General features: G+C 31.8%; 1 protein-coding gene across 5 annotated transcripts in view; it reads left to right on the top strand.

Moving 5' to 3' along the window:
* Positions 1-25,446, top strand: part of LOC119830520 (protein sickie) — a 125,307-nt gene that overhangs the window by 12,733 nt on the left and 87,128 nt on the right. For 4 of the 5 annotated variants that reach the window (XM_038353569.1, XM_038353570.1, XM_038353571.1 and 1 more), the window contains exon 2: positions 1,471-2,838. In XM_038353569.1, coding sequence (XP_038209497.1) covers positions 1,501-2,838 — 1,338 coding nt within the window. In that variant the 5' untranslated portion in view covers positions 1,471-1,500. Of the gene's footprint in view, positions 1-1,470; positions 2,839-16,178; positions 16,605-25,446 lie in introns of those variants that run through there. The other variant, XM_038353575.1, reaches the window with a different exon arrangement.

The following is a 25,446-nucleotide window of genomic DNA, read 5'->3' on the forward strand; positions in this document are numbered from 1 at the left end:
CTCGTGATCAAATTTTTTCTATTCTTTCAAAATTTCTAATTTATAAAGCATTTCAATGCTATAAAACTAAAAATTATATTTAAATAATTATTTTATTTTATTCTGACGTCATCCTTCCCTTAATAAATAAAAAACGGATTTGAATGTGGCACAATGTAAAGAAATCAAAATTTCCTTTACAGTACCATTCCCTGCAATGTGAAATACCCGCGGCCTTAAGAAAACTGTATTTTGGAGGGTTATATTCACGAATAGGTCGCGTGGCGCCCTTAAATCACTTACGTAGAACAGAAACGGGTCTAAAGCAGTAAAGTTTCTACTTTTGCTCAACGGGATTAGGAAAAACGGAATAAGGAGATTTTTAAACTCTAACCTAATTCTTTGTATTCTTTTTAATGGAATACCTATCTAGTGTAATTGAGATTTAAGTTCTTTTTTGTTGCCTGAAATGTAATTTATCTTTGTACTTGAACATATGAAACGCACGGTATTCCATGGGCTCCTTTATCTATACATTATATATTAACTTAAACATTTATTAATTATATTCTTAACCAATTCTCACTGTATTTATTAATCTATCTCATCGTTGATATCAAATCCAGTAGAATCCAAGTTGCAATTGAAATTTACTGAATATAATAGGACAATCTTTAAAAAAAAACTATTTACAAGATGAACCGTAATATAATTATATAAACCGGCAAGCTAAGATCGATCGTATATGTCATATTGTTAACTTTTCAACAAACACAGTTGTGAGTCTTCGTTCGAAGTAGTGTAACATAAAGTTCGTTTGTAAAGTTGCAGTTAGATACGTGATCTCTTCAAGACTGTATAACTTTCAATACAAACTATCGAAGCTTTGTTACTGACATTTGTTACTTTTTAGAAACTTTAAAGGTCTTTCAGCTTTTTCAGTTAGTACGGCGAACTTCATAATGATATTTACAAAAAAATAATGGAAAGTTACGGAATGCTATGTCACTTTTGGTTATAGATTTTAATTGTCAGCCTAAAACGAATTAAATCTTGATATAATGATTTAATGCCATGCGATATAAAGAACATACTTACATCGCGCTTGAATTTTTAAATAAAGTTTTTATTGTATTATTTAATATTCGTAATTGTGTGTATCTTTTGCTATGCGGAATATTTATTGCTCCTACTTTTCCGGTAATTGGGTTACAAACTACGGCGATACTCGAGAGCAATTTGTCAAAATCTGTACGCAAGTTTGTTCGAGAAGTTAACTCTGTTTCACTTTATTAATTGTGCCTTTTGCGACGTAAGCAATTGGTACTTACGGTAGTTTTTCTATTATGTGATTGTCTTAAGATAAATTTGGAATTTCTTAACTTATATGTTATTGCTTTTTTTTATACAAAATAACGTTATTTTCAAGATTATTCTTAACTTGATCGATCACTGTTCCAAGAGCTCATAAATAATATGAGATGTATCCAGGCAGAAGTTTTAAGAAAATGAAACTATATAATGACTAGTCCTAGACGTTCAAAAAAGTATGGCCAGTGTGTAATACAACAAGTGGATTGGGATTCCCCGTCAACTGAAACTGGAACAGTCAAGAGAAGATCTTCATGTCCAGAAAATTCTACAAGAACGACAAATGTAGCACAAGATGTTATAACTGAAACTACTACACCTTCGGACACAAGTAGCGGTACCTCAAAAAGCCTCAATGGAGATGACAAGACTGATTCTCTAGTAGAAATAGAACAAAGAATATCGTGTATCATTAATGAAAATAGAACATCACAAAGTAACTCTGAAAGCGATATTGATATTTTGATTGAAGGTATTTTGGATGATTCCTCCGAGGGCAATTTAGTAGGAAGTCAGCATGATGTCAGGAAATCTGATCGCAGTAAAACTTTTATTAAGTCTGAAGACATTTCAACAAAAGAAAAAGTTCAAAACACTAAGAATGAAGACATATCAATACCTAAAAAGATTAAGGAGCGGAAACATAATGCTTCTGTATCAATTAAAAAGATAAATAAAACCTCAGATATTCTAAGAAAAAGCGGTGCATCCAGAGAAACCCTTAAAACAGAGAGTAAATCAAGTGTTCTTCCCATTTACAGAGCTACAGTACAATCTAGTTATTTAGAATTAGGTGAAGATAAGCAAAAAAATAAAGTTATATCCAAGTTGAAGTTACCATTTTCACCGTCAAAAGCAATGGATAAACCAAAGATTCATTTTTTACACGAAAGAACTAATATTAAAGAGACTAAACCATCATCGCTATTAGCTTCACCTGTCCGGAGAACAATATCAAATGAGTATGTGCGACTTAAATTCACAAATGATACCGTGATGCGAAGGACTATAGATGGTAAATCAATACCAAAAATAACCCCAAAAATTCAATCGATTATTCCCGAAAGCCCAATAGACAGTGAGGATCCTTTTCTTAATTTAAGCCCAAATAAAAAATATACGGTAACTGTAAATAACAAAGTGAGATGTGATAAAGATAATTACGTTATATTTGATCCGAAAACGGGGTTTAGCTCCACTCAAACTTTAAAATCATCAAGAATTCCCGCTAAATCAACTTCAATCGAGAAATCAAAGATTCCACTAAAATCGCCGCCAGGTGAACATTCGGCCAGTGTGTCTAAATTTACAAGTGCTAGTGATACCGATAGCGGTATATTATCTTTAAATTCACCAAGTGATGTGAAGAAGCCAGCATATTACGTGAATGCTGCAGTGTTTAGTGAAACAGCCAAGAAAAGTGCAGCAGATTTGGATATTACAATCGTTGATCCATCAGTGGCGAAAAAGGCAACTGATCAAATAAAAGTAAGTTTTATTCCTTTATAATTCTTTAATATCTCGATACTCGACACCACTTTCTGTATTAATTTTTTTTATATGTTGGGAAACAATTTTATCTTTTTGAAAAACTAGCTGCGCCCCGCGGTTTCACCGTCCGTATCCCGTAGGAATATCAGGATAAAAAGTTATATGCCTATATGTTATTTCAGTTGTTCAGCTGTCTACGTACCAAATTTCATTGCAATCGGTTCAGTAGTTTACATACAACACATACACATCCTTACAAACTTTCACATTTATAATATTAGTAGGGTAGGATTAGATAGGATGAACATGAATTAAATTTTCTATTGAATTTCGTAAAAAAAAGAATGAAATTTTGGATACGTAACTATTACAATACCTTCATTTAGAATACCAACATTTAGAATACCTTTGGAATAAGATAATATAAATAGAGCACATTTGGAATAAGGTTCATATTGAATTTTAATATTAAAAATAGGCAGATTTATTATTTTAATACTCTATTCAAGCCTGTAGTATTTTTTGAACGTAACGCCATCTATGATCGAGTAGGCAAACTACTAATTGTAAGTTTTACAACAATTTACTGATTAATTAAAACTGAGATATTTTAGCTCCATTAATATTTTTATTACACTTTGGTTGTTATAAAAATTTAGTTTTTTCGTAAGGAAATAAAACAACGTTGACTTGAAACGTTGTACGTTTCAAGTCAACGAAAGATGATAATTATCGTAGTATAGCTATTCCTCACCAGATGGCGCTGTATCTAAAGCCATTTTATGATTCTTCCCCTCATTAAACTCTTCACGAGATGTATATCACTCCACACTACCGCATTATTCGGAAGCAATCGTGCAGTTAATATACAAATGGGTCCATTTGGTGAAAATAATGAATGGTAGCCGGGCGTGTTATGGGATCGCTTTTGTAATGACGGTGTTTTATAAGCGAAGGTAATTACTATAGCGCTAACAATCGCCCAATGTTTTGCTGCACTAATTGCTTGGATATTGACAACAGCTATCTAATAGTCTACATATAAAAATAATTGACATAAATAAATTAGTTAGTATTTACAGTAAGATAATACCAATAATTATACTTATATTCGTTATATTGTTAAATATATGTCTTAGACGTTTTACTAATATAGAAATCATTCAAAAGGGCTTCTGAATCGTCAAAATACTTATCTATATAATTTTATTTTTCAAACAATTAGTTTTCTATTTTCTGTCAAAATTAATAATGTTTATTTGTTAGTGATTATTATCATCTATCTGGGATAAGTAAACTGGTCTTATCTACATACAGCCAAGCATAGGTTTTGGTATGGTGTGGAAAGAATGCATCGATGGCCTCATTTGTAATTTAATGTACAATCGCCAGGCGAATCACATACAACGCAGACGGCAGTGAGAATCTGATGCCTGATTACTTAGGGCTTGTGGCGAATACGTTATTGAGTCGATAGCAATAAACCTAGTTTACCTAGATAGTCACAGATAATTTTTAGTACTGATTATTGGTGATAATAATAATTAATGATGATAAAAATACTACATAATCACACTATCAAACTTTACACTAATATTATAAATGTGAAAGTTTGTTTGTTTGGATGTTTGTCCGTCTAGTACTATATATATTAAAAATTTCAATGCTTACAAACGGCTAAATTCGCTTTTAATATAATATATATTAATAAAACTTATTTATTTAGGTAACATGCAATTATATCTTAGATGAAATAATTATTTGATTACATTTTTAAAACTGCAGCTCTAAAACTTGAAGCTCGAACACTTTTAACGGAAACATTTTGCGGGAAGCCACGCTAATGAGTGTAAGCGCGGAATACCAACACTTGGAATACCGCGGACTAAGAGCTCGGGCCTCTCAAGAGCCCTCCACATAAACGGGTATGCTCTTTTATCCTCTCTTCAAACTGTTTCACTTTGTTTTTAATCCCTACAAATGACGGAACCGCCATCACTTTGTTCGTCTATCGTGGACATTGTTTTTCATACTTGCATCTGAAACACTTTTAATGTGGTTTTTAATTTAGTCTGACATTGAACGGGTAATTAAGTAAAAGCTAAAGAGGATTGTAACGCTGTCTAGTACTATTAGATATAAATATTTACCATATATAGAACAAATTCTATCCTATTCTATCCTACTTCTTATCCTACTATCCTATCCTACTATCCTTCTTACTATCCCACTAATGTTATAAATGCGAAAGTTTGTAAGGATGTAATGTGTTGTATGTAAACTACTCAACCGATTGCAATGAAATTTGGTACGTAGACAGCTGGACAACTGGAATAACATATACGCAACTTTTTATCCCGATATTCTTACGGGTTACGGACTTACGCGGGTGAAACCGCGCAGCGCAGCTTGTATGATTATATTTCAAGCTGTTTTAATAATTTATGCCAACAAGTGTTGGTCGCCGTTTTTAAATTTCACATTTATCTAATTTGTGTAAGTAATATCACTCCTTCATATGAGAAGGCCGCACCGTAAAGAACATTTGTTATTATAAAATATTTTTTTTTTATATTATTGAAGGACTTATCTAGAAGTCCCTCAATAATATAGCGTAATCTGACCATTTACTGTAGTGTAGAAAAGCGTACTTCGATTTATGGTTCTTCAATGATAAATCATTAAAACGTATATTTATTAATAAAACAGAATTAAAGAAAAGTCAAACAGTTTTAAATATAAACTGTGTAAAAATAGTGAAAAGAAAATTTCTAGAAAATTTAAATGTAACAAAAATAGCGATGGATGGCGGGCATTTTCTAGGAAAGTCGTTTTGAAGTGAAATCAAAGGGAGCCCGCGGGCGTCCGTCGGCGTTACCACGCCGCTCACGTGCGGGGCCCATAACCTAATTACTTGTAGACTTGTTGCCCGAGAGACATGGACATAGTAATGAACTGGAGTCTAGATTTAATATTCGATATTTATTGGATACAAATGCTTATTGTTAATCGTGATTTCCGGGCACGAGTTGTTGGTCGTTTTGTTGTTGCGCTCTTGTGATTATAAGGACTAGCCGCAAACAATGCAGTGCTAGTGAAGCGCAGACAGAGAAATGTACCTATAATTGAAAATGCATTTTTGCTGAAAATATATTTGAAAACCTCCCGTTGAAGCACTTTTTTTAACTTAGCTATTTTGTAATATCATTACGAATATATACTTTAATTTTATTAATAGTTTATATCGTTTAATATTGATAATAGCTTGCTAATTGCTATATCAAGGCAATTTAAATAATTATGATGGAATTAATTAAGGACCATACATTATGTTAATATAAAGGTATGCATAATACACATACTGGTGCATTGCCAAATTGAACAATATCATAACTTTCCCCGGATACGCAAATTGTTTGGCTGCGATCCGTATCGGGTTAATGTTACAGAAACATGTTTACAGGCTCATACTATGTGATTTCATACTATGTAATGGTAATAAATTTGTTAAAAAAACTCTATTCATTTGGGCCTGAAACATTTCACTTCATTAACTGTTTTATTATGGCCAGTATTTGTTTTGTCTTTAGAACAGTCTTTAGAACAAGTCTTTGTTTGCTTTTAGAACAACTAATCAGAGTGTTTCAGAATAATAACAGCAACTTTACATTTTGAAATGTATTATTGAATATTAACGGTTGTTTAAACAATAGTTTTTAACTCGATTTTGTGAAATATGTAACTTATATATTTTATAAATTGTATTGCTTCATGTGAGAACTTTATACCCCTTACTAATTTATTCTGCCGATTTAAATATCTAACATAATATTTTGAGGGTTTCAAAATATAATCTAACAATTGTATTAAATACAATTCTTGATGTGACATCACTTACATAATTTTTAGATTGGTTATTAGTTTTAGCCTTCGTCACATTTTAATAAATAAACGGTAATATAATATACAATTTTTTTCTCATCTTATCTCAAAAGAGGTCTATATTATTTTTATATCTATGTCATCATCAAACCTTCTTCCGGCCAAATCTTGGACCCCAAAGTGTCTATTTATCGAGTGAATGAGGGTGCATTCATTTGATCCTTACTTACCTCTAAACCCTGTATCTACAAGGCGCTTCGGCTTACATTTTTAACACAAAATTGAGATACAGACTTTATAAGTAGCAAGCTTTCTACTAAAATTTTACAGACTGTTATAATATTTATATTAACTTTATATTTAATAAAAAAATTAAAACTTCTTCAAAAATTAAAAAGTACAGTTACGTCGAAGTTAAGTAATTTGTTTTACTTCAATTAGTTTAGTTTCGTATTTCTATTGCTATTTTTTTAAGTATTTTATATAGACAGTAGACATCCCGATGATAATATGGTTTAGGAGAGTCGTTTAATGTGTGCATATGTTTTTCCGAAGTAAAGCATCAATGACGATTAAATGTATATTTCATTAAAATATTATGTGAATCCATACCCATTGCGTTTATGTTTGAATTCATATACGAATCCGAAATATTATTTGACAAATAACTAATTTTAATACAGGTTCACGCCTTAAAAATTTAATTTTTAAGGATAGACACATGTAAAACTAAAATGGTAGTTACAAGGAACAGTTTAAATATATATTTTATTACACTAAACGTATATTCAAGGATGTGTATGGGGGTTGAATTATTTACGCGCCTCACGACTGATATATGAACAATTCACCTTGTATCCAAGTCGCTATGGTGTCACTTAGAAGACGTATGCCTCCCCCAAACAGCAATTACAATGATGCATGTACTCTTAAAACGAGTTGACTAAAGTTTTGTCTGCAGTAATGCCAAAAAATGTTGTTCTAAACGATATATGTATACGAATTCAATGGTAGTATTGAATCAATTGTTGTGGGGGTGTTTCATGCAATAGTTATAAGCGAAATAATGTAATAATGACTCGAGGATTGTTCAGAACTAGCTATTATCATAGCTATCATATATATATTAGCTAATTTATTTAATTAAATTTAGTAACATTGTTTTGTTTATTGGCTTTAAATAAGATTTTCTTGTAAATCTTTCTTTTGTACCTACTCATAATTACATGTATGTTAATAGCAAAGTAATCTTACAATTTCCTAGAGCACTATTTCTGACTGACTGAACAGAATTTTGACCTTTTGTAAATATCAGTTTTATTCATTGCATGCTTAAATCGGTACAGTAAAATTTCGATAAACGGAATTTAGTGCTTATTTAATGATAGTAAAATGCCCATATCCTGTCGGAGTTTATTTTTGTTTTCATTAGTAGCAGTAAATTATTTTCTCTCCTCTGAATTATGGCTGCTCCAAATGACAGTCCGTTGTTTAACGCTCTTAATGGGGTAACCGTTTCATTTTATTCTGTTGATATATGGATTTTATAATATGTTTCCGCATTCCACGTGATTTAAGTTCAATTACACATTTAAATTATGTTTTTTAATCAAAACTTCTTATATAAAATTCTTATTTAGCTTCGAAAGCTTATCGATTTTGTTTAATTCTCATTCTCTTGCTAAATAGTTTATAAATTCCAAGAACTAATTTTAGTAATAAACATATTAATAAATAGTAACTAATATTGTTTGCTATTATTGGGCACAATACATTTAAAACGTGACTATATATCGAATTTTTTATTTATTAAAATGTATCAAGTTAATTTATCGTTGTTCTTGATACGATACAGCGTTAAAAGAGAAATAGTAAAGATCCAATGCATTGGTTACAAAGCTCAACAATAATTCATTTTAATACGGGCTTCTGTTCTATATTTCAAAGGGGATTAATTTCGAGCGGTAAGTAGCTACTAAGCCGCTTCGTTACTTTTACTAATTATACAGAACAAGCGCATCGATGTCTGAACTTGACGTTTTTATTTCTTTCCACTGAGACGATGGAAGATATTAATCAGAATCCTGTTCTCTGAAATGCGTTTATATAATTATACACGCAATTGAGTTTCAGGTATGTTTTGGGTGTAGAAAACTGTTATTTAAGTGAAAACATAAACTATGTCTATTATACAGGTACGTATAAATTTGCACAGAGTGGCAATAATTTCAAATCACACCGTGTCAAACTTCAAATGAATATCCTTTATATTTGTCTAGATCCCCTTTCTGTTAGTGACGGATGACAGGGGCGATAATTGGTATGATGGTACTATTCTGAGAGCGGGCGTCACTGCCCTTCCTCGCATTGAACTAAAAATGGCTCAATCAGTCAAACGAAGCTCCTAGGAAGAAATCAAAAGCTACGTAAGTCATTATTTCCGGTGATTATCGAGTGAGAGTTAATAATGCCTTTCGATGATGTGCGTAATTGGAGAGCACATAACGAGATTTTAGATTCATGTAGGTACTACTTATACGTAGTTTAATAAATGTTTAGTGAATTGGTGTTAATTTACTTAAATTTAGAATTTCAAATACGAATTATTTTATATTCAATTCGTTGTATTTAACATTAGTTACTTCAATTTTGTGTCAGTTTCTGCGCTATAGAGATGGTGGTCACTAATTGATACTTAATATAACGATAATATATTATTTTATACTCAGTACGTTTTTAAATTAATATACCTGAGTCTTCATGATTAAAAACTTGAAGTTATCGTAATTCCTCAACAGTAAAAGAATATTGTGCTACGTTCTAAAAAAAAAAACACATTCTACAAAATGTAGTTTTGAAATGTTCTACAGACAGCATTTTAGTTTATTTTTGTGTTAAATGTATCAGTTATATAGTTGAATCTGTACAATCCTTTGAAACATACGAGAAGGCTCTCAAAGGCAAAGCGGTAAGCCGCCTGAAGAACACGCTGCGATCTTTCACACACGATAAAATATTCAGATCGTTTTTAAACCAACTCGACGTGAAATGCGGGATTACAATGTATTTCAAAGGCTTCGGTTACTATACGTCTAGGCTCGGTTCTACATTATTAATTTTGAATTTTAAATTGAAATATAGTAAGTACATAATTCTAGTCGTATTATCATTCCATTTCCATAAGACCTTTATAATTTGTAACAATTGTAAGTGTATTGTAATTTAACTTGAAATGTATATCTCTCTCTATATACAAGTTCAGACAAGTGGGTACATAATAAATTAATCAGAAATTTTTCCATGTACTAACTGCGTTTTTGAGGGACAGTCACCTCAAATAGATTGCCCGTCGTATTTTGGAATGGACTACGTGAATCTTCTGTGCGTTATTCAATTTGTTTGTCAGTAGATATACATGTACAGAATACGACAAAATAAAGTATATTTTATTTTTATTAAATACAACGTATGTTTTTAAGTCAACACCTCTTTTGTCCTTAAAGCAATTGTTCGTGACACGAATTTAGATTGGCATCATAGCACATGCCTTGATAATAATAAGTTACACGCCTGTCATTATTACTTAAAATCACCCCCTAAATAAATATTTTTAGGAAGTATATGAGGATATATTATGCAGCGTAATTGTTTGAAATTGCGAATATTCAATGGTTTTGTGAATGCCGGATATTTTTTGTCTTTCAGGAGGTAAAGTATTAAATTATTGAAGCCGGAGTTATTGATATAAAAATTTTTGAGTAATAAATTATTTCTCTATGGTTTTTTAATCCCTTCTCTATATCGTAAACTGCAAAAATATTTCATTTCACCGTCCAGCTATATGAAAAAAAGGTAGATACAGCGTAATGTAAATAAAAATAAAATAATACTGTAACACAGGTATTTCACAATCAATGGAAAGGAATGTCACATCTAGTAAGGATAGGGAATGCATCTGCATCCCCGCGGGAACGTATTACAGAATACAGAATCAGATCGATCCGCCCCTTCGCAGTCGCGTGTTGAGCGTCTATCGTGCGCCCGCCCGCCATGAAAGCCTTCGCGTTTAGGCGGGAAAGCGAGAACTTTGTTTACAAAAAATATTATTGACACATTTATTACATCTTCCGTGGTGTCTGTTTCATTCATGTAAAGACTGTCATATCTAATTGTGCTTTGAAAGTTTTACCGTTTTAATTGTGTTTGTCGCCTAGTTTAGACTATTGTGATAAGTATAAAATGTTACTTGAACCAACTTTGTGTGTTGTGATATAAGACTGAATAGTAATTCATCCATTCGTATTCAATAAGATATTAAAATGCGGGTTTTTTAAATTATTATTATCTAATTTGTTGGCTATTATGCAAATATCTATTCAATAATGTCTAAATTATTATAATATTCGCCAAATTTAAGATTGTCATTCAGTTTTATTTATGGTATAATGCGTAGCAAATTTTCCGCTCGAATTAATCGTAGGCCGTGATAACGAGATAGTGTGCTACAGAAGTTCATTTTCCTCTCCCGCAGTTTTAAACTTCCATTTCTTATTAATTTCATTCCTTTATGTAGTGAAATCGGTAACTGGGAGTTGGGTATATAGGTTATTTTAGTAAATAAATTTACATTGGATGTATCTCAGTTAATATGAGTCTTACAAGTATAATATTTATGCATTTATCATGATATTTCATTGGAAATTCGTAGTGTTGTATAGGTGTGTGTATTAATAGTTTGTATAGCTGTACTCTTACAAAAATAGCCTCATATGTCGTTTTACTTCTCGTTAGATACATTTAACATCTATTGAATAAAAATCCACATGAGTAAGTTTATAACTGATAAACTTTTTATGTTGTTAGAAAACATTATGTTTCTTTAAATACATAATTCGTAGGGGAATCTAAATATGATATGCTATTTGTAATCCACATATAAAAAAGAATCCCTATTTTTTTCATTAAAAGCAAATTTCCAATGCGCGTGCCCACTTTAGATAAATTGGATTTTTATTAAAGAATGCGTTCCCTGCCAATCGTAGCGAAATACGATTTCTCAAATTAATGTAAACTGTTTAAGCCAACATGCGGCTGTCAAGCGAGGCATTTCTCCATCAGGGATATGTCAAATGCGATTAATCCCCGCATACCCTCTCCCGCTTCGTGTGGAACGGCCCTAATCCTCGCACGCAACACCCGCACTGAATAATGTAGCCTAATGTAGGTACTATAATTTACTTCGAATAACATATTTGTTTATGCATATTGATCATACGAGTTATTACTTGAGCGATACACATTATCTCTATAATAATTTACTGAGGATTGTCACGATATTTGGGGTCCTGAGCATCTTTTTTTCGATGGATACCTAAAACATGATATCTTAGCTAAAGAATTTAAAAATATATCATGCTGCTTCTGAAGTTAACATAACTTTTGTTTTAGTTTCAGACAAAATTGTTAAGAAAGGAGGAAACATATCAAGCGTTTTCGAATTAATTATCCATTTTTAAGATGCAAAGAATCTTGCTTCCAAACGAGTAATAAATTAAACTAACTAATTATAAATTTACGACATAAATTTAGTTCTAGGAAGCCGTAGTTTTTACGAGCGGAATCCGGATGCGACTGAAGACTAGTTGGTTCCGGTGAAAAAGAAGCATTACTAATTAATATTATGATTTTTCATTCGGTGATTGTATTTCAAGCATTTATTATTATGATGTAGTAACAAATATCTAACGCTCAGCTTATTAAACTCCAATTGTTCTGAAATACGCTACATTGACCCGCAGCTCTGACCCTATCTGTACACAATGAGCTTATCTTTTCGAATAATTGCTTCATTTATTTGTTGTACCTACTTTCTATTTATATTGAAAGAATATGCATTTTTTAATATAGTTAATATGTCTAGTTAATCACTTCAAACATAATTCTATCGAGAAATGCTTATTAACTATTCCATGGACCTACAATATGTCAATTTGAAAATATATTTATACCCAAATAACATTTCTAAGCGTAAACAGCGAAGCTTAATTTTATAAAACTGTTTTCCTCGTATAATATTGGTCGATTTCTGATACAAATATTTACGAAAGCCCCGATATTTCGGCAAGTGGATTTAAATTTATTCAATAAACAATCGGTACTTTCTAATACCACAGATCTCATCCCTCGTTCCTCATTTGTATTTGCCAACGTAATTGCTTTGCACTTGACGTGTCCAGCAAAGGGCAACCATTTGCATTTTAATCACGCCCTGATACAGAGTAATGTACGCATACGAATAAATTACCGCAGATAACATTATTACTGCATTATAGAAGCATTTACAATGTCAGTGTTAAATTATTAGTACCATAATTTTCTATTGAACGCGTCATGTGACATTTGTATATTACGAGTAATTTTTTTTTGTTGTGTTTAAATTGTAAGACACATCTTGTGTTTGAATTTGACTTGAAACTGTTCTGTTACGTTTAAAATCGTTTGTTGTATGACACAAATGTCTCTTAATCCCTTAATTTTATATCTAAATGCGTTAACTGTTGACAATACTCTGCTTATTAATAAATTAGTCAGTTTTTAAAGGAGTTTAATATTTATGGCTATGCTTTTTGTTTTATTTTCAATGTGCCCGACTTCCGACTTATAAATAGGTTGTTATAAATCCAATTTGAATTATGCTTATCCTTCTTACCCAGAGAACAGACAATAACTCATATGGGAACGTACCTACCGCAGTATGTGACAGTTATTCGAGCTTGTAAGGGTCCCCGGGGTTTCTTAATATTTTGGTAGAACTTGATATGACGTCTTAATTAAGGTTTCCATGTCATTGCATAAGCCCCATTTACTTACATTAATATTCTTACAAAATCATATTGAACGGCATAATATTATGTTATTTAATAAAATACCACCGAATATCATCTACTCGAAATGTAATTTACGCGTTAATCAATATAACAGATTATTAAAGAAAGACTCCGCAAGAGTTTAATATAAACTTTTGAACGAATTGCATGATCTATTTTCGATTTATTTCCATTCAATGCAACTCTAAAATAAACATGCGGGTAGATTGTCAAGTTCGCGCTCAGTATATGGGGTGTTTGTCTATTTCTGAACTGCGGTAGTTATAGCTCCATTATTCCTTTTTTTTACGTCTACCAAACGTACAAACAGGTTCGTTGAACTACGGTGACAGAGAAAGATCTCGAGCTCAGAGGTGTACGCTCGATTGAATATAAATTATGTTAGGAGACTCAAAGGGTTTACGCTTATCTATTGATTGATTCGTTTGAAATTTACTTACCGATTTTTTGAGTTTGTGTATTTATGTACAACTTGTTTTTCTTTTATTTCATTTTAACCTCTGATGTTTTGTACTGGTAAAAAACTTTATGGCTAATTTGTTATGATAATCTGAGCCTCTTGAAGGCAACTTCTTGTAAAAAAATAGTATTTATTTAATTTATATTCTTTTCTTAACGGTAATTTCGAAAGGTCCTGTTTTTGACAGATATTAAATATATAAAATGGGTACCTTTTCTTTAACAAAAACCAAGGTCCACACGCACCAAACATGGTTTGCAATAATAAACATAAAATAAATGTCGTAATATTTCTTATAATTATAAATAGTAAATAAAGGTTGACATTATAACATACATAGTACGATTTATCTCAAAACAAAGTTTCACAATTATTTTTGTAACTACAGTATTGCGGTCAATTGTAGAAAAGCCCTCCGTGCCGTCTCCAATTCGTCTTGTCATCGAAATGTAATAAGTCCCCTTCGAAGGCGGATTGGAAAGCTATTTACAAAAGCACGGGAAGAAAGGGGACCAGGCTAGAGAAAGCAAAATCAACTGGGAATAGCGCGGATCAAGTGACTTCCCGTTTATTACAACCTGAAAGAAGTTTCTATATTCGTATCAGATATAACGTTGCAGTGACCACAGATAACCTTTATGTTTGTTTTAAAAGAGTTTTATTTATAATACAACCGGTTATTTAAATCACACACGTTTATCTTTGATGATATAAACATTGAGATCAAATAAAACTAATTGGTGAGATGGCATATTATGCGACCATTAAATTACAAATGTCAATTAATATCTTGCTATGTAAAATATAAAATAAACTTTTTGCTATATTTCGGAAAATGATTATAGTAATTTGGAGGGTCGAGAGCCGATTTGCCCGTCTGAACTATTAGAGATACGATTCAAAACCTCAACCTCGACTATATATGTTTAAACAATACATTCCTGAGATTGTAAAAAATTCAAAAGCTTATATACGTACTGTATAATTGTACAAAGTGGACTAAATTAGAAGTATTTCATATAAAGGATTACCAAATCGATATGAGAATTTAGTGATGGCATAAATTGCCCCATAACGACCGTGCAATAAATTTATCACCCATGTAGTTTAGCCGTATACAGCAAGATGTTACCTACCAACGGAAACAGTTTATGTTTTCCGCTGGATGCGGTAACTGAACGTAAGTGTTAGCAAACGCTGCTCCGTTTCCTTGTCTTTAATCTGATATAATAATTATTAATAATCAGGTCGTAAATCATTACATAGTTTTCCCATATAATAGTAATTTCTAATCATGTTGAATTCCATGTAAATCATAGCGGCATTCATTTTACCAAAACTGAAACAGGGTTAGCTAATTGTCTACTTTCAGTTTACAGTACAAATAACGCTGCATGAAATTTGGTTGATATCGGTAGCACCGAACAGTTTCACTCTTGTTTTGTCACACAGCGATTAGAGAGGAAAATGAACTTTGTACCACGACAATAGGAATTATGATATTGGTTTTTGTAAATTTGTACGCGTAAGGCGAGGGTGGCAATGTTTATTCACGCACAACGATCGATCGGTGGAGCCTCCGCGTGAAAATTGCAACCCGTCGCCGAAGGCTTTCAGCTTGCTGTATAGAATCACTGGAAATGTACGTGTATATACGTGTATTTTAAGAATTGAACTTTTAAATACGTAATAAATTGTCTTGAAATGTTTTTCCATTCAAATGTTTTCTTTTGTTCACCTAAGAATATTTTTAATTGTTTAATAGTTATTTATCTACATACTGCCAAACTACTAACTTAATAAGATAGTTGCTTAGTTAAATATATACATTTTGCAGTAATCTAAGTACTGAATTATCCCTGAAACAAAAAAAATGATACTTTGTAAAGAATAAAAATTTCAAACTTTATTTACTTCCATATTATTTTCAAAGATATTCGCACTAATTGCCAACAAAAAAAGTTAAACGTGAATGTAAAAAGTAATGTTTAATATAACACGTATTATTAAAATTTCGTAATCACATAAATGGCATGGCAAGAAAATACATGGAGCAAAGACTATCAAAAACACATCGTACTACGATACCAGCCACTTTCAAAGTACCAGAACCGTTTGAATTTTACAATAAAGCTACACCATTTGTACAAAGAACGCTTTTATTCGTCGCCGACGAAAACTCTGGGCCTAAACCCGCAACAGCCCCACAAAATGGATCCGAGAATGCCACACATGTCCCAGAGATTCCGGAAGAAATACCTGGCACATCTAAACGACAAGAGGAGGAAGACAAATCGCCGAAAAAGAGCTCATTTTTCTTTTCCCCTTCGAAAAGTTGTAAGATTCACGGGCGCAGTTTTTTCCGGCTTCAGACGAGCCCCAAGAAGTCTAAAGCGGAGGCGGGTGAAGTAGCTCCGGGCAACCGCGGGGCGGGGTTGGTGGGGAATGCGGGACTCATCAGCTATGCTCCTGGCTGGTCCCTCAAAGGTGAACATCTTATGAAATGGCAAGAATCCGGAAAAACTACAATAGAGGTAAATATTGCTAAGGCTTTGTTAAATTAGAAAATATATAATATGAAAATCATAAACTTACATGTGATGAATATATGATTTTTAATGTTACGGTGATGGTAACAAAAACTTTTTATATATTAATTTAACTAAACAATGAACCTTGTTAATATATAATTAGAACAAATCAGGGCTGTTGTTTGCCAGTCAGTGGTTGATTTGAAAATTGCGCATGCAAATCTATGCGGAGGGGTTACAGGGGAAACTCGGTAGCTCTAAGAAGAAAATGAAAATTTCAATCTAAACTCGCCCTCAGGTGAATGAGCAATGAAAAGCTTTGTAAGTTTGTGTTCAAAAAGCATATTTTTGTGATTATGCTCTTTAACCGTTAATATTAAATGTGATGTCGTGAAAATAATAATATTGACATATTTTGATCAGATTTTTTGAGAATAGATTTTTTTTGAAACTACGAATTTATTTATTAATTATTTTTTGTATATTAATAGCAAAATACACTAAAGCACAAGATGTAAATTTACTTATACGTATTATTATTTATAAAGGATCAAGTCCGGTCTTATCGATAAAAACCTTTAATCTATGTCGGGAAAACGGATGAGTGATTTTTCATTCGTATAAAATATTTTCCGACATTTTCCTGCAATAATAATATTGAATTAGCCGTCTCGCTTCACTCGACTTTTCGCTTTTCTCTTGTATACATAGAAATCTAAATTTTTACTACGTTTTCAAATTAAACTTATTTACTATTTTCAAAGTAGTTCAATATTTTGCAATGAAACAATATATTATTTTAATCTCAATCTCATTAGTAGATACGACTACGGAAAGTGGTACGGAAACTAATATTTATATAGAGTTGTCACTCCCCATCTGATGTACGAGTATCTTTTGTTTTCGTGACAGCGGACATATTATTTATTCACCCCATCGAGCAAATAATGTGGCCATTTCTTATTTTTATACTCAGCTTATAGAGTGATAGATGTGTTATATGGATATTGAGTGTGAATTGTGATTTATTTTCTACAAAAACGAAATAAACTATATTTAAGAATGAGATGAAAGTTTCCATATAATCAAATTTAACTTAATATCTACTTTGAATATTATACGTTTGCACTCTGATTTGAAATTAATACTTCTTATAATATTTAATTAAGCCTCAATGCATCAATATTACGTGGGGAGTCTTGGCAGATTCTGGAAGGGTGATATAATTATTATTGACATGTTCACTCAAACTCAGAAGATCGTAATATGGTGAATGCTTCGGAAAGCGTCTTAGATGGCTAATTAAACAAAGGATGTAGTTAGGGTACGGAAGAAGGGGATGTCTGCACTGCAGGTCTGTTGGTGACGGAGGTTAACTATCAACAAAAGTACATACCAATTTGCTTTGAACACTTAGAAATTAAAAACTTTTCAACGGATTTTAAACGCGATTTATTACACGTTGAAATTTTAATATGCAGAATGAATTCCATCATAGTAGCATCATCATCTCGGAAATTAGAACATATGATTATGAGCTGACAAATAAAATGTTAAAAAATATGTTTTGGGGGCCGTCTTAAATAAAAAAAATATGCAATCGGAAGCTATTATGTAATAAAAATTTGTTTTACATAAATGGTTTCGTTCCATTTCTAATTTTACAATACAGGGTATATAGAATTTTATGAATATGTTATATACGGATAAATGCTGCTATTTCTCTGTGGAAATACGATTTAATTTTTTCATTAATTAAGGGTACCTGCAAATATTCATATAATACTGATTTTTGTGGCTCTTTCCTTTGCTATGTTAAAAGAAATTAGCTCGATAACTATTTTAAATATAATAAATTAGGAGTATTGCTTCTTTATTTATCTTTCTTATTACAATAAATTTAGAAAACAAAAACAAAACGTTATTGTAAGTATTTTACAGGTATGTACATTGTATGAGAAACTGATCAAGGTTGACTATGTATGGGTTTTCAATACTACTTGTGTATTCAAAAGACAATGCGAACAGAATAACAATGCAAACAATTCATTGATAGTAATAAAGTGTATACATGTATATCTATTTTTTAATAACTGTGAAGGTCTCTTTAATACAATTAATTGGACAAAAATCGATATTTTTATATATACACCATTTCAGCTACAGTATAAACATACAATTAATGATGTTTAAAAGTAGTTACATAAACATATAACAATAATGCATTTTCGTTTCCGCAAATTAAAAGTGTAGAATCATCAACAGTGATACGATGATATTTATCAGAAAGCTACGCAACCATATCTGAATGAGTCCTCTATCTTAAATGAAACATGTAATCTATATTTAATAACAATATTCAATCTCATACTAGGTCAAATCAGAGCCTTGAAGTAATGGCAATCATGTTCCAATTACTGAACAAAAACAATTGAACTGTGGTATGTGACGTCACACTCCTACGTGCGGTCATCGTACAGCAGTCAGGCTGGTATAAATTTCTGTTGGCATGTTAGGATTGTGGACAGGTGGGCTCTTTGTCCTCCCCAAAATTGCCATGGAATGTGCACCGCAACTGACCGTTGAGGTAGTATTACACTACCGTTTGTATAAATTATAAGCGTCTCGTAAAGAAAAATTAAGGTCTTTTCTTTAAATCATATTAAGGTTTTCGCAGCCAGGATTCCTACCCTCCAAAAATGCTATACCAGATAAATTTGTAAAATTTGTAATATTCATTAAGTAAATAATGTGAATTTATGAAAAAGCCGAGTGAAATCACTGGGATTTGATTTTATAAGACATGGCATGTACTCCAGAGAACTATAGATTTATGAACATTTTTATATTAGACCAGCTTTTCGTTGCTTATTCAAATAAAATTCCCATAGAAATGAGGTGTTTTATGAAACGGCGTTAAAAAGCAGCCTATATCACTCTCTTCTTTTCTAAACTCTATAACAATATCCAAACAAATATTTTTACATAAAATAGCTCGAATTCTCGGATGGATTAGTAACGAAGTAAAGACCAATATGGATACATTATTTATAATGTTATTTTTCTCATCAACGTTGCATACAACGACATAAAATCTCAAATCGAAGCATTTTTTATTCATCAGTTCTGTATTATTTGTATGTTAACAACATAAAAAAGAGACGATATTGAATAAGATTAAGTAAAGGTACACTTTCGCTATTATAATATATAAACAAGCGAAGTAAGTTTATTATCGATTAAATAAAACCTTGTGTTCATACCTTTACGCAGCTCATTGTGAGGCAGGAACGCGAACATCTTTTGTACACGTACTGAATTAATTCGCGGTATCAAGCCCACGTTAATTTTTATCGGACCGTGCAGACGAGGGAAACCCGAGCGTTTGTACAATTATAGGATACCTTTATAATTGTTTTATACTCTATATTCGAGACACGCAATGCCGTTGTTATTGATAAATTTGTATACGTTACAATATATTGAAACTTAGAGTTATTCAATACACATATTACGGATGAATGCGACAAACTTAAATATATTGACCAATAAAGTTAAAAAATTCTACTATATGATGATCTTATTAAACAGTAGTTTTGATATCAAAACAACAATGTTATTCTTATGATAAGTGAAAATGATTGTCTAGAATTCTCAAAAATCTCTCTTTATACGAATATGCTATCTATTAAAACGGAACGTAATAGAAATAGGTAGGAAATATTCGTTACATTTACCTTTTTAAATATATGGTGGAGCTATTATGTTAAAACTATCTTTTAGTCAAACAATTTACGAGGGGAACTTGCGTTTCCCCTGTTGTTTTTACATTATGATGAACAATACAAATGCGAAAAACCTTTTTATTTTTTCATTGTTGAGATTCAGATTCGAGGAAAAATGGAGGAATGAATTCCCTCACTTGCTTATTGTATGTGAATTATAATAATTATTTTCACTATATTACAATATACGGCGCCTAGACGTTAGCGTCAACAAAGTACCATCTCTTTAAAATGCTTGTTAAGTACAACTTGGCTATTAGCGATAGATTCTCTATAAATCACAGTATTGTCAATGAAGTCGTGTAGTCTCACGTCCCGTGGTTTTACACACAAGTCCATTCTTCAAATCGCGTGAATGGGATTTTAATGCAACGTCCAATGAATATAAACTACGGCCACTCATGAGCCGCAGATTGTCACGTTGTAATTAGCATCTAACATATGGCGCTACAGTCTTCGACCGCGTGTTTGGTTGCTGCGAATTCATGATAATCGAACAACTACGTTAAGGTATTTCATTTAAATTTGTGATAAGAATAAGTACTATACTATAATGGTAAATTGACATAAAAATATTATGATAAACATCAAAATAATATAAGATACTAACCTAAATGTTGTCGGTGCATTAATTTTTGGTTTTGCACTATATACGTATATATTAACTCAATAAAGATAATGTAATAATTTAATTATGTGTAATTTCGTAAAGTATAGTCATTATATGAACTCGAGCGGTGTAGGACAAGCCAACATGGCGAAATATTTGATGCTAAATATTGTATCGGGTTTCAGAATACAGTGCGGTCCAGTAACCTGACATGTCAATTAAGAAATGTCGACCGTCGTCTGTGTTCATTTAGATTTATTTCAGCTGTTAATAAAATTATAAATGTGATACATTAAGCTCGGTATGCGGACAAAAATCATCTAACATATTACATTATTTACGCAAAAAGTATAATAATGAAATCATTCGCACAGTCTCTGAGTTTATTCCACATTAGCTAGCTGTTGTTGTTGTTGTTGTTGTGTGTAGCTGTCCCAGCTTCGCCCGTGGTACATATATAGCCTATGTCAATCATTGAAGATTCAGCTTTCCAATGGCTTTTGTGTGAAACTATTGCAATTATAAATACAAATGTTTCTTCTTTACAATATTGCTTTAGATAAACAATAATTGTGATATGAAATGCAATAGGAATATTATATCTTGGGAAGACATTCTCACAGATGCATCTGTATGTTCAATTGGATTGAGCTTTATGGCACTAATAAAATTTAATATCTTGCAGATAGAGGATCAATGGACATTCGGCTACACAATTCAAATAAGAGCAAATATTTTTGAATGCACATAAACCGAATGCGAATTTTTACTTTGCTAAAGTGATTCATGTAATTAAACCCGTTTCTTTTTCTAATAATTCTCATCAACAAAATCAAGAACTCGACATAATCATCTTTTAGAAAATTATATTTGATAATTAGGATTTTTATGCAAATTTATTTATTCAAAAAGTTTTATTGAAAATTCGCTAATTACTTCGGATACGACACAAGCTAACAACGTAAATGTAACTTTATGATATTTGTTATAATTCCCGGCACGCTTCATTAACGGTTCATTACATTTTGCGTCGTTTAATTGGCTTACCGTTGCATGTCGTGCTTGGAATCAAAACCAAAATCAATTAAGATTTGCGTCGATACAATAATGATTTATTTAAAGTCTTCTATGTGATAGGCAAAGTTTTAACCGGCCGTTTATCACGATTAAATAGTTGTTCATCATTTTCTTATCGGCTGAAGAAGATCATTTTTTATTATCTTCTTTTATATATACATCTATAAGAAAGTATTAGGAAGTATGATATATACAAAACATATTATATTTATATATATAAAAGAAATTATATTTATGATTTATCACGGTGTTTGTTAATTTGCAAAAAAAGCTCTTTAAATCATAATTTCCTTTACCTAACGACTTTCGTTTTGCAGTGTTCACACCCTTGTATCATAAATCTATGATTTGCTTCAAATGACTGCGGTGCGTAGGTTTCCCGCCTCATCCATTCGAGGGCTTAATTGTTTTGAGCACACTATATTATTTTGATTTATGGCTTGTTGATTGTTGCAACTCGATTACGTAGGGTCTTTGTTAAGCCTTAAATTGAATGAAATGAAAAATAAATTAAATCTGTCGTTCTAAAGTGGAGCGACGCGCCTTCAAAGAATACGTTCGGTCGCATTGTGCGTATTGACAATAGACCCAATAAAAATCGAATACTAATCGAATTACGAATGTTTATCAGATTTAACGTTTAAATACTATTGAAATGTTTTTCTATTTACATGTTTCTATCCAGCTTCAATTTTAGTTTATTGCACTGTAATGTATATTAAGATTATATGTATATAAGATCCATATAATAGAGACATTTCAACATTTCGTGCCACATACGACATTATCGCTGGTGTATTAGGTACTTTGTATTTCCCTAAACGCAAATAAAGGCATTTTTCTGATTTTATCTTCATAAATAGGTACTGTACACTAAGCCAATAAAATAACAATCACACCGACCTCTCCCACAAGCTAATCGATATTGTCTGCGAGTGTTTGTTAACCTCAAAGTACACTGTCAAAATTGTAATCATTTGCGGACCGTACAGAATACGTTTGAAGATGACTAACGAAACGGGTTTTAAAATTGTTTTGCAAATATTAAGTAGTATTTGTTTGATAGTGTAAATATTTTGATGTATAGCTTAGACTATTTTCTGAAACGACGTGGCCTCATTGCTCGCTATCCTGTAGATAACGCGTACTAAGTATAATTTACCCGCTAGGAAAAGCGTGAGTCAGGCCAATGAGTCACTATCCCGATCTTCATCGCTGCGGCCGGTAAATCGAACCTGGCCGAAATGTCTGCCAAAGAGCATGAATAACCAGTATGAAAACTCAAGTAATAAAATAACAACTGATTTTCGGTCGTTGTATGAGATTTATGAACGAATAAATATGGATATTTGAAGCTTGTTTCATGTCGATTTAAGAATATTTAAAACCATTGAATTTGCATTGTTAAATATGGTCATTCTGTAGAACTCTATTGTACGGATGACTCGCTTGGTTTCTTGGTATGAGGGACATTTATGGATGTCAAACAAGTCCAAAAATAACTTTATGTATATTTCAGTAACACTTAAACGTTTATCAATTTATTATAGTATGTCATAGAATAATTTTACCAATGTATGAATGTATTGCTTTAATAATAATTACTTTATTCTAAATAAAGTTAGTTATTATTCAAGCAATACATTCATTGATATCAAATAAATATAAATAAACATTGCAATAAAACCAGTTACATGTGTGTGATGCAACGCACTTCAATCGCAAGCAACCGACATTAGGGATCATAAAAATCTTAAATTCATCTATAAAAGATGGATGCACCATTTAATGCATTGGTCGTTTATAAATATATATAAACTAGCTGTGTTCCGCGATTTCATCCAGGCCATACATGATAATACTATAAAGACTATTATATAGCCTACCTCTTATCTCATTGAGTAAATTTGAATATACGTACATATTTTTTAATTGATGTGTAACATGAATGATTAAATTGTAATTATGTTGTTTGATTATTATTAAATCATAAAATAGATTCATTGCACCGTTAACCTGCGATTGTGAAACGCCTGTAAAAATAACGCCAGGTTAATATCACTATCACCTGTGTTCGGAAACGGAATTGGGAAATTAGGACAAACGTATTATTAAGATTTAAGAACTTCGCGCATGTGTTTTCATTTGTTTTTTTTTTTGTTTAATAGCCAATGGATAAAATTCTCTAGCTTTCCAAACGTGTAGTAGGACAGTAGCAGCAACATTCTGCCTTTAAATATATTATAACTTGCGAATTTCAAATAATATAAATAAATCGATCCATGGCCACACACGATCTTCAGCAATCGAATTTCTTTTACATCCTATCGGTTTTATGTGCCTAAGGGGCACCATATACGATCGAAATTTTTCTATTGTTTAAAATTTTTGAAATACTTATAAGGATTGTAATTCTATAAAAATTCGAAGCAGACGTAACGTTTGAAAGAGTGATATTTTTATTCATAGACTCTGTCACCCAAACGTGTAGTCACGCATCCCTTTATCCCGTTCACAAAAGATCTAAATACGTCGGTAGGTCAAGTGTCGGTCCCGGACGTGAGGCTCGCTGCAACAAAGCCTTTTTTTGTTGATAAATCTTGTGACACGCAGAGGTGGTATGAGGGTGACAAGATGAATCTCCGTGTGATGTGATAGACACAGAATAGTAATGTTAATTGAGCCATAATAATGTTAAAGTGTGTTAAATACACAGTCAGTTTTCGCGATCATTATAGGAAATGTTTTCAGTATGTTTTAAACGATAATGAATGCTAGTGCTTATATATCAATAAGCAATCAGCTAGTTCATTTAAATTTTAAGCAAGTCTTATTCTATAAGACACCGTATGACCTTGTGATTATGATCAAGTGGTGTTAATATTTAATCTTCATTTAAACATTTTCAGTATTAGCTGAAACTTACATACGTATATTTGCCACCTGTCTGAACAGCTTTTGAAGCTTTCGGGATTCTCTGTTAGTCACAAGAGCGCACGCGCATGGGCTGCGCGTATTCGGCGCGCGTGTCGGTTATATTTACTCAATGTCATTTCTATACGAAACTAAGTTAGTTCTGTGTCGGTAGAACGGTTAAAATGTTATTTTGTTTATGAACGCATAACAAAATTCTGGGCAATGTAAAAATATTAACATCGAAACCAGAAGACGAGATAAATGGCAGAAAATTCGTTTTTCCTGTTTGTAATTTACTTGTGAAAAGTGCACTAATTGTAAAATATATTTTCCTCTGTTAAAAGATATTTTAAGTAATTTTTACATAATTGTATAGTAAAAAATTCCCTCCTTACGAGGAATACACAGTGCAACGAGTTTTGTTAATGCACCGTAATTTCAGAACGTATGTAGATGA

Source organism: Zerene cesonia, chromosome 11 (assembly GCF_012273895.1).
Source record: "Zerene cesonia ecotype Mississippi chromosome 11, Zerene_cesonia_1.1, whole genome shotgun sequence".
NCBI lineage: Eukaryota > Metazoa > Arthropoda > Insecta > Lepidoptera > Pieridae > Zerene > Zerene cesonia.